Source organism: Mchenga conophoros, linkage group LG16 (genome assembly GCF_057382185.1).
Source record: "Mchenga conophoros isolate Kocher_MC1m ecotype Shallow Benthic linkage group LG16, M_conophoros_male_GT1.1, whole genome shotgun sequence".
NCBI lineage: Eukaryota > Metazoa > Chordata > Actinopteri > Cichliformes > Cichlidae > Mchenga > Mchenga conophoros.
Window position 1 is genome coordinate 17452075 of NC_140541.1, and position 17444 is coordinate 17469518.

A 17444-nucleotide genomic window follows, 5' to 3' on the forward strand; every position below is an offset into this window, starting at 1 on the left:
TTCCTCAGGATTTGCTTGTCCAGTGTGTTGGACTGCCAGTGTAGCAGTTAACACACGGAAGACTGGCAGGAGACAAAATCCCAGTCTAAGAAGCTAGAGTACTCCCGGCCCCAAGCCTGGATAAACGGGATTGTGTAAAATCGAATCTACAATCAAATGTGGCTCAATCTGCTGCGGTGACCCGTTGGGAAATAAGAGAGGGGCCAAAGTACCTTCAGTACGTTTATTTGACAAAAACTGCAAAATTACACCCACTTTTTTCAACCTGCCCATGCTTGTAGTCTCAATTTGTAAGTCTGAAGGTAACTTGGTACAGCAATATGCTAACAACTGAACCTGTAAATGTTTGCATTTAGCTAGGCTGCAGATTCTTAGTACTGTCAAATGATGGTGTGGTGTGAAGTAGCTATAGCCAAGACAGAAACAACACTTGATTCAACAGGTCGTTTTAATTACAATCCTTTATTCAATTTTAAGATGTGGCACTTTGACAGTTTTTGCACACAAGGATGCAAGAATACACTTTGCATTAGGAAAATAAAAGTTGGATCTGTGCTTTTGTTAATGTAAGAATTCTAATAAATATTTATACATATTAACAGTACATGAGAAATGGTGTGTATTATAAAAGCAAACTTCAGCAAGTAAAAATCAAGTAAACACAGCTCAGATGTGTAAACACAGCAGCACCACGATAAACCCGTCACACGCGTGGATCTGAAAAAGAAAGCAGTTTTCCTTCACGTGCTGCCGCAAAATCGAAAACATTCCTATTTAAACCATTTTCCCCATCCATCATTTACTCACAAATGTTTAGCACTTAGCTTTTTGTTTCTTAAAAAAACAAAACAAAACTTCAAATCAACCCAGCAATAATCTCTTTTAATCTGCTTGTAAGTTTTTCCCAGCATTCCTCTCATTAGTTTCCTGAAGCACCTCTTCTTCTTCACTCCTTCATGTTCTTCCCATCTTTTCCAAACTTCCACCAGACCACCGTGAGGACGACAGCTGTCAGGAGGATCAGGCTGCTGGTTATGAGGTAAGCAATAGGCAGGAAATGGTTCTGACCTCCAAACCAGGTCACCGTTGTCAGCACCACTTCCTTTCTGCCTCGAAAATACTGCACGGGAAAGTCTGAAAGAGCAGGAGGTCAAGGCCAAAAATATCTGATCAAAGAGAAGCGTGTTTAAATTGAATAACAAAAGATGGAGGGAAAGTGCATTTGGGAGTTAAGATGCCTCTAACACAGTGAAAGGATACTGTAGGTTATATTGATGCTGTAATTGCCTGCTGGAAGCCCCTTCGTGAAGGGGTTGTCGTTTCGGAATAAGATTCCATAAAGTTTCTTGAAGTTGGGGAAAGCTGCCTCCCTCATCCATACAATGAAATCGTCATTGATAAAACCGTTGTTCATGGGATTGGAGGGATCGAGCTTGTACACGGGCTTCTGCCAGTATGGAGGTGGCGCCGTTCCTGTGGGGAAAACATTTAAAATGTGACACAAAATGATTTCTGAGGAAAGAAAAAAAAAATTCCTCCTTTACCTTCAAACACTTCGGCTAGAGTCAAGTTGTCAGTCGTTGGGTTGCGGAACTTGATGTATTTGTCCGTGTACCACGTGAGGCCTTCCCGCATCAAAGGAACCTCACCTCTGCCGTTGGGATGATGATACCACAGGACGAAGGAGTCTGGGAAAACACATGCAAGTTAAGAGTGACAGGAAGGGTAGAGCAGCTAACTGATGCAGTGTGTTTTGAGTTGTGTTTACCGTTGAAGATGCTGTTGGCCACAGCGCCACAGGGAGCAATCGGGCGTCCGCTGGGATCTTTCAAAAATGGCTCACAATATGAACTTGGGTCCTAGGGAAGATGTGATATTTAATCAAGTCGAGCATTCAAGTAAAATTCAAGCTTCTTCAGCTTTAAACACTACAACGCATGTCTGGTAGCTGAAGATTCATGCATGTGGTCCCGAAACACATGAAACACACTAAAATAAGGTCTGTTGTCATAGATTCAACTACCGAAGGTTAATTTTAACTCCGCCAACAACATGAAAGCGCTGCTTCCACTAATCACCCAGCATTATCAGGGGTGTGGCTCATCCGTACTTCTGTTTTTTTATCTTCACAAACCAAGTACAACAGATGACATGACTTAGCTTTAGTGACCATACAAGTCAAAGTTTCTGCATGATTAGTGTGGTCCTGTTTCTATAACGGCTCTTTGGGGCTGAACATCTCAGAGAAGCCGTGTTGTGGGAGGAGATGAGCATCTCCTAATGCTGCCCAGCCTCTTCTTTAACCTCTGGAGTTAGACGGATCCATCTCTTTATTCAGAACTGTCACTCCATGCATAAGGTGACCCAGCAGCTTTATGCATCACACTCAGTCAAACATGGTGGTGGTTGCCTGCTGGTCTGCAGCTGCTTTGCTGCTTCAGGACAATGGTGAAATGCTGTAGTTGATGAAAACATGAATTCTGCTCTCTACCAGAAAACCCCGAAGGAGAATGTTCTGCGATCACTAAAGCTCCAGCATACTTGGTTATGCAGCAGGACAATGATCCGAAACTTCCGAAAGTCACCTCTGAATGACTCCAGATACATTTAAATGAATGTTTTGGAGTGGCCTAATCAAAATCCACACTTAAGGCATGACCTTAAACGGGCCATTCATGCTAGAAAACCCTCGAGTGAGGCTGAATCAAAACAATTCTGCAAAAAACAAGTGGTTCAAAATTCATCCAGTGATGTGAAACACTCAACGCCAGATACAAAAACTTGACTACAGTTCCTGCTGCCAACGGTGGCGTCACCATTGATTAGGTTTAGGGGGCAATTACTTTTTCACAGATGATATTTGATATGAAACATGCATGCGTGACAAATATGGAGAAAAATAAGATATGAGGAAGAGGGCAAATACTTATTTCTTGGCATTGTCAGCATTTCTGATGACATGACGATGATACCTTTAAATTTTTCTTCCTTCCAACCGTCTGCCCATCATCTCTGGAGTCCATGTATCTGCGAAGGTTCTGATGAAAGTTACGGAGTCCGTAATAGAAAAAGACATCTCCCTGGGACACACACACACATTCACATCGTCAAGTGGATGAGTGTAGAACCACAAATCCTAAGATGAATTTAAGCTTTAAGCTTCAAAGCACAGACAACAAACGCAAGCACTGACAGTGGGGCCTGTTAGATACAGAGTGTGAGAGTAATAATCTTCACATGAGACCCGCTTCCAAGCTGTTTCAGAGCTTTGTGCCATACTTAGCGTGTGCTACTGAGGCCTCTGGAGTAAGATTATAAGTGGCCCTCAAGTTAGGATTATGTTGTCACTGTGCCGAGAGGTTCTTACCTTAAATGGTTTGTCAATCCTAAAATTGACTGTGCAGGTGCAGGGCTCGTTTGCGTTGCTCACATTTTTACGCATTTCAAAACACTGGTTGCAGGTTTCAGCCTCTGTGTAGTCCAGCTGAAAAGACAACGAGAGAGAGAGAGAGGGGAAAGTGCCGATAGTGAACTTGATCTTAAACTTTTTCAAACATAACCTTCGACCTTTCCTGATGTTGTCACACCCTGTTTTTATTGCACACAGAGGCATTGGGGCCTCTCTGACATGAACAAAGACAAATGCATAGCGCTCTTACGCCATCAAATTTCTAGAACTGAAAGTGAGTGTTTAGAAGCAAATGTGGTTTTCACTCACCTTCATTTCCTGGGTGTTCTGCACAGTGAGAAGCAGCCATACTCCCAACAGCAGACACATCAAAGCCATAAAGTAGAAAAAAGGCAGCACGGTGTTAGCAGTTAGCATTGGAGACCAGGCAGGTAACCGCTGCTGTTTGAAAGCAGAGTTGTCGGGTCTCCGAGCCAAGGGCCCGGGCTTGCCTTTCACCTTCCCCATGAGAGCGAGAGCTTTGGCTTCAGAAGAAGAACTTGATTGACAGCTGGAGACTCAAAAATTGCGTGTAAACCAGCCCTCCTCTTGTCTTCCTGTTTTTTATTTCAGCGATATCTCTCTGCACACACACTCACACACCCCTCTGCTTGCCAAGGGATTTTCCCAGCAGGCTTTGCATCGTGGGGGCGACCGTTGTGTCCTGTTACTTATTAACCGCAATTCTTTACTCAACTACCTCTTTCTGTTACTTCCAATTTACCACAAGATTGTGTACTTCCGTCCTACAACACACAGACTTGTACAGAACAGGATTTTATATCGTCACTGGCTGCGGGAGATATCGGGGTGGTTCTGGGCCCCTTTCTATCTGTAGGATGCTGAATGGGGCTCCCCGGTGGTTTAAGTAAACTCATGACCTCACATTGTCAGTCGGGGGGACTTTCCAAGGTCAGAGTAAACAAAAAAGGATGTGGCTTTAATTTGAAGTCTGTTTATTCATTCATCACACTCCCTGACATTGTGTTGGTCACAAAAGTGAACAAACAATGCCGTACATTTCACACAGGCTCTGGAAATATTAAAAGCTCGTGACAGGATCAGCACAAGGAATAGTGAAGACAAAGTCCCTTTAAATGTCAAGCAGTCAGTTAAAATAGTCCAATTTTGACTTTGTCTTCCTTACAGCGAGCCAAGACGCCACTCTCCAACAGCTTCATAAGATCCTGTTTGATCTGAAAAAAAAAGAGGCAAATATGAAGTGAAATTAAAAGGGAACGAAAAACTAAAAGATCCTCTCCAAAAAGATTACTCTGCAATGCAAATAGGGTTCAATATTGAATAACTTTTAGCTCCTTCTATCTAATATTGTAGGTTCTCCTTGAGGCGACAGTTGCTGGATTTGGTGCCATGTAAATGAAATCAAAATGAACTGAATTTCAATGTAAAGTCTTTTCTTACTATAATAATTGTAGCATATGCATATCTATATGTCAACTTGTACCACCTCACCTCTTTAACAGGTGCATCAATCTGAATGAAACTTTGCATAAACATCACTTATAACCAGGAGCATCTGTGACTTCTATTAGTTAACCAAAAGTATCAAATGGATCAGGTGAGAAGAGCAGACAACACAGCTATGGAAGTCCCCCCACAGCCATTTTCTTGCTCCTTAACCCACGCTCTGTGCCACCTCCACAGTGTCATCAGCTTACAGCATACACCCAGTGCATTGCACACACAAAATAATGGAAGGTCAAAATATTAATTCAGGATAAATGTTTAGGATATTTAAAATAATGGAAATATTTGAAACGATTCACATTTTAACACTGTTTTTGCCGGAGACGGGAATTCTAGGAAAACAAAACTAAAGTCAAATTAGCCAGGCTTCAGAATCTACGACTAAACAAATATGTCCAGTTTTTAAAGGGTTAACCGCTGGAAAAAAGTCATAATGGTTTAAAACATCCCACGTTCATAAAGTATATGTTCAATTAAAAGATCTCCACTAATTTCTTCCTCCTTTCTTGTAGACAACAAGCCAAATCTAAAATAAAAAAAGTGCATCACAAATAATTAAACTAATTTTCTTCATAATGTATTTTAAAAGTTAACTTTTACACAGGAGTGAAATATTTAAAGGTTTTTCTGTTTTAATGTTGATGATTATTACTTACAGATCATAAAAATCAGGAATCCAGTTATTCAAATTATTACAACATTTGATTTCAAATTTGAGTAACGTGCTGATACATAAAAATGTCACTTTTTGACATCAATATTTTTTCAATCTTAGCATTTCTTTTTTTTTTTTACTTAAAAAAAAGACAAATTTTTTCAGGTGATCTCTTTTCTTTTTCTTTGTTAATTAACTAAAGAAATACGTTTCCAATCTTAAGCGCAGCTTTACGGTGAGATCAGAGAAACAATGATCAGGGAAAATCTGCATGTTAATTATTATAAACAAAAGAAAAAGAAGCTCCAAGTCAAAGTGGAGTAACAGCAATAAAAACACATTTTTCTAGCCCAGCAGGGGGCAGTAGCTCACCTCAGGAATGTCCACCATCCTTCTGAGCTTCTGGTCCCTCCAGTTCCAGTCCAGAACCAGGTATCTCAATGCCTGCAAGCTCAAACCCTCTGGGGAACCAAATCAGAGTGAGAAGACTTCAAAAGCTTTGAAGTTAAACGAAAGAGGCCGATCACAAACACACACCTCTCTCAACGAGAGCGCTGATCCTCCCTGGTGTCCCCACTCCTATGTGGTAGATGCCTTTCTGCAGCAGCTTCACCTGCTCTTCTATCTATGCAAAAAAAAAAATGACACAGACAATCATTCTATGAAATCATTCACAGTTCACAATCTACACACCGCCTGTGATTAACAGTCATCTCCACTACCTTGATATGTTTCGCAAAAAGCTTCACAGCTTTGGCTTCACCCTTGAAACTAGTCAGCTGCCTGTGGATGACACAAACATTCCCGTCACGTTAATTTGAAAGTGGTAACTGGAGAAACACGACAAACATCAGTGGTCTGTCACTTACTTAATGAGCTCGATGGTTCGGAGAGCAGAGCTGCCGACGACAAGCAGAACCACAGAACTTTTTTCCGTGTGCTGCTTTTGAATCTTTGCCCACTTGGGAGCAACTAAGAGGAAAACAGAGCAATTAAAGTGATGGGTGTTTATAAGTGGAATCTAATGGAAGACTTGGTCAAAGTTTGCAACGGCACTCACTCTGTTTTAGATAAGAAGAGAGGGTGTGTGTCAAGTCATTACTGGACAGGAAAAAGGAGTCTGGAGGATGGGAGAGGACACGCTGATCTCTGTGAGTCAACATTTCAGCAGATATCGACTGAATGTGCAAGCTTAGGGTGATTTGCCTTGACTCACCCTGCACTTTGAGCTCCTCCTGCTCGATTACAGACCGCTTGTCTTTAAAGTACTGCGTAACCAGATCCTGCAGGTCAGCTGGACAGCCTGGTTTTGGCTCAGAGGTGGCCAAGACATCTGTTATTGTTTTCTTTTTCTAAAACAAAAAAAAACAAACAAACACACAAGTAAGAACCCCAGAAGCAGCCAAATGATAGCGCCACTTTAGCCAGTGCACACTGTTGTAGTTGATATTTGCAACACCAGGTGTCGCCACTCCCACCTTCCTCTTTTTGGGGGGTTTAGCAGACTTTTCATCCTGAGTCTCCTTCCTTGGAGGGATCATCTGCTCGTTCTGTGACAACAGTACATGCAGAAAACACAATTCAGGCAATTTATGTTAATGAACATTTGAAATTCTAAATACAAATTAAAATAAAACCTAATAATCCTCCGATGTAAAGAGCACATTTTATAATAAAATTTAAATGTGTCAAATTATATTATATTACATTAAAAGTACATCAAAATGTCCAAATGCTAGGAAAAAAATCAAAGGATTTCAATTTCCGTCATCAGTTACTATGATAATTGTTTTTAACACTCTGGTTTATTCACTGTCTCAAAGAATGAGGGTGTATGTATAAGTATGTGGTGGACATTTATTTTGAAGGTGTTCCATTCATCTATCCTGACTTCTTTCTTCTTCCTTGCCAACGACTGTTGAAATGACCATTTGTGCCTGTGAACTGGTTGACTACAAAATGACAAGGACAGGCTCAGTCTTTTGCCCTATTAATATGATACATTTTCTTACACACTATACTGTAAAAACATCAAATAGGCAGCCTTTGTAGAGAAAGGACATAACAACCTGCTCATTATTTTTCTTCTTCTTGGCTTTAGCAGGCTTCTCTGTTACAATCTTCCTCTTCTCCGGTTTAGTCTTTGTTTTTTCTGCTGGCTTTTTCTTTTGTTCCGTCTCCTCCTCCTCCACCTCAGATGCATCTGGGAAACAGAGGGAGAATTTCCTCATTAAACTGGCAAAAGAGCAAATGCGTCCACACCTCAAACTATATTTAGTTCAGGTGAGGAACAGGAGAGACACTGTCAGCAGAGTAAAATGGGCACATTTAATGCGAAGGATTTGCAAATTGCTCTTTACAAGTTTTGGTTTTATGGGTTAATTTGTAACTGTGCACACTATGACAAGAAGAAAATTGCTAAGAAGGGCCAACACCACGCTTGTTTAGTTTGATCCTTGGGCCAGTGAGCTGCAAAGTGTGTTCAAGTCTTTGGGTTATTCATCAGATGTGGCTGCGAGTGCACGTTTCAGTCAGAACTACACATCTAAATGCTACCTGAGGTAACAACAATGCAGCAGATCTCAAACAACGCATCTGGTTATATTTAGCCTCCCTGTTGCTACCACTTCTCTGTGCATTCCTCACATCTCATGCTACGGGTCACGCTTAGATCTTTTGGCATTTCTGGTTTCTTGGTGAAAAGCCTTTAAAACAGCTGTTGGAGTGAAATCAGTAGTAAATCAGAGCATTTTCCTGCAGTGTCTATCTTAAATGTGCTGTTTTATCACACTGGTGCCATTGCACTTCTTCCTGTGGCTCTGTAATATCGAAGACTTTTTTTGAGCCAAAGCTTTTACATGGCAGTGTTTCATTACTGAAAACTTCACATCGCTCGGACTGTGTGGATAATAAATAAGGCACATGCTACCTCTGCCAAATCCTGATCATTACCATCAAAACTCCTTTTACCATTAACGTGAAAACGAGAACTCTGGTGTGTATGTAAGCTGACCTCAAAGTGATTTTTCATTGGACAGTTTGTGGAACTATGGTCAGCATTTTCCAGCACTAACCAGTATATGTACTTGCATCTTGTCATCTTCTACTGGGTTCAAGGTGCTTCACATATGTAAAGGATTCAAAGGAAATAACAGAGCTTGCTATCCAATGTATATTTTCTTTACTTGATATATACATTTATGTTGACTGTTCATTCTCTTCATTGCTGCTGGGAGGCTTTTATAATGAGGCATTTACAGAAAACACATTGAATTTGTTGCCAAGGTTACAGATTTTTAAGCATTACAACTTTTACCAATTCGGAGCTACAATGCTCTTTGAAGCTGAAATGAAAGAAGGGGCGTGTGGATATGCTCATATAATACGGCTGAGACACTTGAGCATGTCTCTGATCTGCCACAGCGGGTTTCTGCTCCGGGCCACGAGAACTGACAAAAGCCACACCGCACGCGAACAGTTGACCAAATTTTCTGCCTTGTTCTCTGATTTCCCATTTTACAATCAATTTTGCAGTGGTTACCATTAACTCCTTCCTCACTACTGTGTGTGTGTTTTAAATACAACTAAATATTTTCAAGGATCCTTTAAAAAGGAAACTCTACACGGCATCATTGATCCATCTTGCTCTCCCTTTCTCTCAAGGGTCTCTCTCAATCATTCAAACACCACACCCATTTACATGTTATCCCTCACAAGACCTTCATTCATCCTTGTTTTGTGCATTCATCTGTCCAGCAATGCACTCCTCCATCTGAAAGACCACTCCCACTATTAATGGACCAAGCCAATCATTCCCCATCCTACTCTTCTTGGCTCTCACCCTGTTCTCACACTTGCACTGGACGGTTGTAAGGACAATGCCGGAGGATGAGGGGAAAGACAATTAAAGGCAAAGTTAATTACAGAGGCAAGGAAGCCTTTATGACAAGATGCTGGATGTAAATGGACCATAATTACAGCAAAATCCAGGCCTATATATGAAAAGGGGACGCTCTACCTGTCCCATAACAAGTAAGTGCTTTACTTCCTTTTGGTACAGCTAACAGCAATCTGAATCTGGCACTGGGTTAGTTAGGAGGGGGACTAGAAGTACACTAGCTTGTGGTCACCTGAGACTGGTTTGTATCTCTTCCTGGCTTCATGTCTAAGGTGAATGTAATAACTATTGAGCCCTAAAGCACGGCAGCTAAACTGAGCTACAAAACACACCATTGAAACCAGCTGCAGCTTAAGTAGGTCCCCCTTGTGCCACTGCAATACCCCCGATCCACCGAGGCATGGATACCATAAGACCTCTGATAATGTCCTCAAGTATCAGCTGCCAGGACTTTAGCAGAAGATCCTTGTAAGTACTAGGACAGAGCCTCAAGATGGTGTGATCGAACTGAGATCTGAGGGATGTGGAAGCTGAGTCAACTTCTTGAATTCTTTGTTATGTCAAAACAAACAGGATATACCGTCACCATGAAGACTAGTTCATGGCCTACAATTTTCATGTGGGAGATGTATGTCAAAGTAACATGACCCAAGGTCTTCAGCAAAACATCACGTAGATCATTATATTGTTCAAATCTGACACTTGCATGTCCACTTAAAGCAACTGAGGTGGTTGGTGACAGCCAACAAGAGTACTCTGTGCATTCTGTGGGTGAAAACTATGATGCTCTGTGTGACCTTTATATCACAGCCAGCCTTCTCTTCCTACACATATTTTGAAACCTTGAGCCTCTGTCATCAGTTGTATTAATTTTGGTAGCACTTGTGGAGATGCCCTGACCATGTTTTCAATAATTTTGTCGCTGGTCAAAGTCATTCAGAAAATTATGCGTGCATATTTGTTTCTGCTTCAGGAACTGATGATGAACATTTTCAAACTTTTCAAATTTTGTTCATCTTGTGAAAACAAATCTTGTAATTATATTGCTTTTCAATTGCTATTATTTCCGAATATTTGCGCCGTCCACAAACAGGATTTATGTGCTTAAATTTACTTAAAAAATGTAGCTACTTATTATCGATGCTAGAAGTTAACCAAACCCATAAATGAGCAAAATAGTTCTGACATATTCATGAAAAAAAAAAAAACCTATACAAAAAACTAAAAAGAAAAAACAATTTCCTAATCCAACAAACATTAGTATTTACAAAAAGCCAACCATGCAGTAATTTCTGTTCTGGCTCATCCTGTACTTTTAACATTTTCTCTCTCTCTCTCGTATTTATCGCTTTAACATTTTTTTCTTTCGCATGATGACATTTCTACATTTCAATTCATCCTTAATGAAATGCAAGATGAAGTATGACAGCTAACACAAGGACATGTTGAGGTTGTTATCAGAAAGTTGAAAATTAGCTAGCTTCTTCAGAGCACTCAAAGTGTTTAGGTAATATTTCCCATCTTTATAGTGCACTGGTTTTCACAGACTACACTAAAAAAAAAACTTAATTCAGTACCTTAACTCTTTCCCCCTTTGAATGCTTACTATAGGTAACCCTTATTTCTCTTTTTTAAACTGAGCTGTTTCTGTCATATTTCAGGCCTGCTTTCAGAACAAAATGACTGGGTGTGTATCAAAATTTAGTGAGGGTGATCTCTGACTATACAGTTTATTAAGATAAGATAAGATAAGATAAGATAGAACTTTATTAATCCCTCGGGTGGGTTCCTCTGGGAAATTCGATTTCCAAAAAAAGCACAGCAACGACCGAAGTTACAGTTACAGAATTGTTATTTATATATATATATATATATATATATATATATATATATATATATATATATATATATATATATATATATATATATACACACACACACACACATATATATACACACACACACACACACACACACACACACACACACACACACATACACACACACACATAAATACAGAGACAATATAAATAAAATATACGAAGGGGATAAATAGAATAAATAGGAATAAAAAATAAAAATACAAGTGAATTGCACATTTCAAGTATTGAGTCTATTGCACTGTTGACTATTTACAAAGAGTATTGCACAAGGTATTGTACAGTGAGGTGAAGAGGCACTACAGCTTAGTTGTTCCCCCCTCCTTTGTCCTCCTGTTTCCCTTCCCTCTCCCCTCCAGAGAGGAGTTAAACAGTTTGATGGCGTGTGGGACAAAGGAGTTTTTAAGTCTGTTAGTTATTAGGGATACCCTTGGAAAAACCTGGAACCTGTTCCAATAGTTGTCAAACAAGGTCTTTATTGATATACATTGAGGTGTCAAAACTTGTCATTTACGGTGCAGATGAGTTCGTCAAATGTTAGGAAAAAGTTAGGAGTAATATTGAATTCATAGATTGTTTCCAAATGAAACAACTTAGAAAAAGATGTCGGACATAAAATTTAGTGGTCTACATAAATTAATTTCATGGTCACATGAAATTCTTAAACTCAGTTCAAGAAAAGATCCTGGAAAGGAATATATACCTCAAGTGAACTCAGTGAATGAAGGGAGACTGTGAGGCCACTTCCATCTACACCAGATCAGTACAAAAATGATTATTGAATATAAAACTTCCTATAAAATGAGTGAGGAGAAAAAAACCCCTCTCAGTCTCAATCATCATCTGAAAGAGGTAATTATCTTGAGGAACCCCCAACTCTCAATTGCCTTCTTGCCACAGTCAAACAATATGGCGGAGTAACGATTAAAACGCATGCTTTCAGATGAATGGAGCACAGTAAGGTTACAGCTCACATAACCAGAGATCAGTGAAAGCTAATGCCTGTGGAGCAGAATCACATGCAGGGGAAATGGGGCTGCCTGGTAATCTTTAATGCCCGATCAATATGGATGACTGGTCTTAAAGGGTGGTCAATGGCGCTGGCTGAGGATCAATTGACTAGCTCCAGGAAACAGTTGATTGTTTCAATTCCAGACAAATGGCACCCAGAATTACTGTTACTCAAGTAAAGCACCCCGCCAACAGAACTGCATAAAACCGAGTTGGCCATGAACCCAGAAATGCTCAGTTTAAAATGCTCAGTTTTTATATGTTTGAATAAAAACAGCACTTTGTCTGATCCCTCTTCATAATCCAAAGTATTTACTCTTTTCACCATACTCCAAACCCAATACTTCCATTACACAGTAGAACTTCCATCCCCACCACCAAAGACACTTTGGGGCAATTTTCTTGTAATGTTCATGTTTCTATAAAAACAATAAGACACTTTCCATGAAATCAATTCGGGACATGTTGAAGTGATCAATAAGTTATTTCAAGGCTGCTTGTTAGGTGTTGGGAGTTGTGTGGTTCGGTGGGTGAGCGGGCACAGCAGTTATTGGTTTTGAAAGCCAACAACTTCCTCTTTAAAGCCACAATTTAAATATATGTTACCATTAAATCAATGGGGACTTTAGACAGAAGGCTAAAAATGAAGTGGACTGGTCAAAGACAGCAAATACCGAACAGGGACTGGTGTTCTGCCTCAAACACTTCTGGCCTGTTCAATCAGTGCATTATCCCAACACTCGAACGTTTGGGTACACGCTGACATTTTGTTTGCAAGTAAAAGATTGGATTGTAGAACTAACTAAAACATGTGGACATATGTCTCGAAGGGGTTTGTTAGTACATTTAACCTTTTGTCAGTGGCAGGAATTAAATATCGCCAGGAGGAGCAGTAATGGGTGCACAGTGAGGTTGACAAAGATAAATTCTCCAGAAATTTTTACAGTTGTTTAGGTCTACAAAGCAAGACATGCTTCACAACCCCCCCCCCACCCACACACACACCCACACTAGCTCACGAAATCTGGATCAGTAAATGAAAGAACAGCTACACCCACACACAATCTGGTATTTATTGCCTTCAGAGGGAACAGATGTTCACCAGCATTCAAGGCAGCTCGACTTGACCTTTACATAAAACCAGCCTTAATGTTAAGAGAACTCGGTCACCAGTATGTGGGATATGTGTGTTTGTGTGTGTAGGAACGATCACTGTCATGTCTTATCTGACTCAATTACAGAAAAAAAAAAATCAAGTGTCTAATTCATTAAAGAGTCTTTACTCTGACCTCTACTGTCTCTTGTCCTAGAAGAGTGGTCAGTCATGAAAAATGTTTAATTACCTCATGTCAGCGAGGCTTCATTTTCAGTGCTAGCAATTGACTGACTGATCTGTGTAGTTTAATGTTCAAAGTTATTCTGAAAGACCAACGTGCACGTGTTTCAGTGAAGCCAGTCCTGGCTGGCAGAGAGTGATTGTAGCTCCAGAGGATATTGCTAATCAGAGATAGGAAGGGTATGTAAATAAGGCAAAGCTTTTAAGCTTTTACGAGAACCAAATGAGAAAACCTCTTTTGAACCAGGACCACATACTGCAACCTATACTGGTACTGTACTTAGTTAAAAATCATTTATTGCTTCTAGATACCTCAGTGGCCGGTATCACAAGGGCGATCTTTACATTTATTCGATATTAATAATCACCATATATATTAATAAAATACTGATTCGGTGCACGAGGAATCTAGCATCTGATCTCAGAATGAGGGTAGGGGGCTGTCTGTCTGTCTGAACAATCCTGCACTACCACAGAGTCTCGTTGAACAAAAATGACTCCAGAAGGACACGGTTTACGTCACAACTAAATAATGTACACTGTATTTTATGAAACCACTGGCTACTAAATGGCTGTTGTTTTGCTCTCCGCAATTATGGTTACCATTTGATTTATTGATCGTTTACTGTTATGTAAGAAGACCACCCACAAAAGCTAAACCATAAAGCAACACAACTCAAAACAACGATTTGGAAAGAAGACTAACACCATTAACATTATTTAGGATAGTAAGTGTAAAATGTGAACTCACAGCACAGTGCTGCATTACCTCATGGCCCTAGAAGGGTCTACTACACTCTCTCACTTTAGTTGACCAGCATCACAATAATTAAACTGACTTAAATGCAGTCAGATAGGTATGTGATATCAAATGGCACAAAATGTATATAAAAGTGAAGAACTATGATAAGGCTTATGTCCAAAAGCATTTTAAATTAACAGTAATTCAAATCAGTCACAAAACAAAACATTAAACGCCCTTCATGCTTAAAACATTTAGCATATGTAGCCTAACCACACTCATAATCATAAAGCACAACAGTTGCATTACTTGTGACGAAACTGATTTACAGACTCTTCAGCACTCTGCACCCCTCCATCTAGCTGGCTTGCAAAATGTATAATTTCTCAGTTATACCACTCTTGAAGTACTGTGCTCTAGCCAAAACACACACCAACCATACCGAATATGAATTATAGAGTGCTGTGCCAGCTTGACCCTGAAAACTGAAGGCCAAAGAGGACTCCAGCACTCAGACTGATCCAGCCTCCCATGACAGGTGGATATAAAATGGATGTGAGCTAACTGGTGAGAGTGAGCAGCTGAAGCAAGGGCGTGAAAATTAAATTACCCGGGGGCTACGGACCAGGTTGTATTGCCAAAAACTGTAGCCATGTAGGGTTCCATTATAAAAGAGCTGTCTGTAAAACTAGCTGCTCAATATGACTGTGCAGGGTAAAAATGGATGTTTTTAACTGTGACCACTAAAGCAACTTAAGTTAAGAGTCACCAGCCAGAGAAAAGGTTAGAGAACAGACAATTTGTTGCTTCTCATGCAGCACTCATCCTCGGTCTGGGTAACAAACCCCTCTCCATATACAGAAATGGGGCAGTAATGAATCTTAACACCGAAAACCATATTTTTAATCCAACAAACAAATACCTGTGACTTTTACTGAAAAATGATCAGGGTACAGGCATGAGACAGACATGACAAATTGCCTCCAGATAAATGGAAAGAAGATGAATGTCCAGAATCTCAAAAGATGTGCTAAAAAAAATAACTAAACTGTGTGTCTGAAATAAAGTTAAAGCAGTCCACTCAAAGCTTCATTAAAAGTGGCATATATGTGACAAACCTCACCCTTAAGGAATTTTTAACACATGAATGGAACATGCTTTCGCTCATTTTCCTTCTCGCCTCGGCAAGGTAATGTCTAGAACAGTCCAGGGCTGTGCCGCATGTGTGAATGCAGCTCTAGTTTGGAGGCCAATTACACAGCTGGTTGGATAATACCAAGGAACAGGTGAACGGTCATTGTTTTTGGTCTGTGGACAAATTAGCTGCAAAGATACTGCCTGTATCTGCCTGTGACCACTTGTGGCCAGGACAAGGTGTTGTGAATAAGATTAATTTTAGGAAATGGTACTGGTCTATTGTGAGGGCAGCCAGTGCCCTGTTGGGTAGAAAGGAGCGGGCAGGAGGGGTGCAGGCATGTTGCCCCCGGTGGTGTTCGGATAAACAAACAGAGGCACAGCCACATGTGAGGCTGCCAACTTGCCTGCCAGCAGACTGTCCTCAACAGGGCAGACCTGGCAACCATTATTAAGGCTGACTTTGGCTCTGAGCCACAACTGAAGTACCGAGGTATTTTCACATGCCTGGCATTGTGTGCGAGTGTGCTTAGACATCAGTAAGCATGTGCTGGTCTAGACACTGTGTGGGCACTAAAGAAAGCACAGCCTGGCTCGTGTCCGTGTGTGTGTGTAAGTGTGTGTGTGTGTGAGAAAGCAAGAGAGTGAGAGCAAGAGAGAGCAAGTGAGGCGTTCCGGCCCCATCGCTATTAATCAATTGAGTGCCAAGGGCAAGGAAACAGCAGCACGTGTCATGACTCGACTTGCACACATTAAAAGCACCGTAGGACGGGACGGCAAAAGGAACAAGAAATATGTTAATGCTCATGTCCAAGGAACACAGACCCCAGGCCATCATAGAAAATATGTGCCAAAGCTCACTAACTCACATCAGACCCTCTGCATTTATCTGAACCTATTCAAGATGAGTTATAAACTTTCCCTTTAGTGCACAAACTCAATTCCTTCCATCATTCAAATCTGGGCCTCAGGACAAATAATATCAAATTATAATAGGATATGATAACTTTGTAGTTGTGTTTATTGCAGCACTCAGCTTTCCAATTTTTATCTACACTCCCAAACAGCTGTGCTGAGGTTTTATTGTCCTTTTCTGTAGCTAAATGTCAAGGGAAGTACAAAAGAAATGCATCGACAGCCCAGACAGCTTCATCTGTCTTCCTAATTGATACAGAGAAGGCATCAAGAGGAGGGGGGAGAATTTGAGATTGTCACTCACTCTGTTTCCAGACCAAGGGCAAGAGAAAAATACTTCAATGTGGACACCTTCCTTTAAGTGAGCCAGCACTCTCACAGTGATTTAGTATCTGAAAGATGTTATTGGCTAAAGTCTGAACTAGTTAAAGGTTGTCTTTTTTTCTGTTTGGTTTGTTTCTTCTTGCACAATGTTTGTCTCTTATGTACCAGTGCTCACCTTGTTTAGAGCCTCAAAGTTGCTCTCGGGCCTTGATGAAAACAAGCAGATGCTGCCTGTCTGTGTGCTTGTGTAAGAGCAAGAGCTACTGAGAAAAATAAAGACTCTCACTGCTTTTCTGTTCAGTATCAGACTTTCTAACATGCACCAACGAAATATATGAGAAGGTATAGCTGTCTTCAAACAGACATACTGAACCCCACCCCCCCAAAATAAAAAATAAAAAATAAAAAAATCTGTGGGCACTTTAAAATTTTAAATACTTTTTCCTCAAAACACAAGGCCCTTCAGTTACTAATCTAAAAAGGAAAGGACCAAATACTATAGAATAAGGACTGTTCTTGCCCACAGGCAGAACTTGGGCCTGAAAAGCAGAGCTGAAGAGTAGCGAGATGACATCATCTTTCACTAATATGAACCTGATTGCTTTCTGTGTCT

The 17444-nt window shown here is 40.4% G+C and overlaps 2 protein-coding genes across 2 annotated transcripts in view; both read right to left on the reverse strand.

Annotated features, from left to right (window-relative positions):
• Window positions 1-443: 443 nt before the first annotated feature.
• On the reverse strand, window positions 444-3916 carry cdc50c (Cdc50 family member C). The gene is made up of 7 exons (XM_085249569.1): window positions 3719-3916; window positions 3368-3484; window positions 2973-3080; window positions 1769-1859; window positions 1545-1688; window positions 1261-1473; window positions 444-1134 (listed from the first exon to the last, which is right to left on the reverse strand). Exons 1-7 carry the CDS (start codon window positions 3914-3916, stop codon window positions 947-949), a joined length of 1059 nt encoding a protein of 352 aa, XP_085105695.1. The 3' UTR covers window positions 444-946.
• Window positions 3917-4506: 590 nt separating this feature from the next.
• The window catches only part of cmss1 (cms1 ribosomal small subunit homolog), a 33429-nt gene continuing 20491 nt past the window's right edge, over window positions 4507-17444 (reverse strand). Inside the window, exons 2-10 of the mRNA XM_085249570.1 lie at window positions 7661-7794; window positions 7070-7141; window positions 6808-6943; window positions 6652-6711; window positions 6461-6563; window positions 6314-6374; window positions 6129-6216; window positions 5964-6052; window positions 4507-4644 (exon numbers count right to left, since the gene is read on the reverse strand). Coding sequence (XP_085105696.1) covers window positions 4561-4644; window positions 5964-6052; window positions 6129-6216; window positions 6314-6374; window positions 6461-6563; window positions 6652-6711; window positions 6808-6943; window positions 7070-7141; window positions 7661-7794 — 827 coding nt within the window. The 3' untranslated portion in view covers window positions 4507-4560. The remainder of the gene's footprint in view (window positions 4645-5963; window positions 6053-6128; window positions 6217-6313; window positions 6375-6460; window positions 6564-6651; window positions 6712-6807; window positions 6944-7069; window positions 7142-7660; window positions 7795-17444) is intronic.

What these genes read in the sequence shown, in the direction of transcription:
- cdc50c (XM_085249569.1), bottom strand. Translation starts at nt 3,916, where the DNA reads ATGGGGAAGGTGAAAGGCAAGCCCGGGCCCTTGGCTCGGAGACCCGAC. An exon ending in GAAGGAAGAAAAATTTAAAG is followed by an intron (nt 1,860 to 2,972) that starts GTATCATCGTCA and finishes CATCTTCCCTAG; the next exon opens with GACCCAAGTTCATATTGTGA. An exon ending in TCTAGCCGAAGTGTTTGAAG is followed by an intron (nt 1,474 to 1,544) that starts GTAAAGGAGGAA and finishes TTTTCCCCACAG; the next exon opens with GAACGGCGCCACCTCCATAC.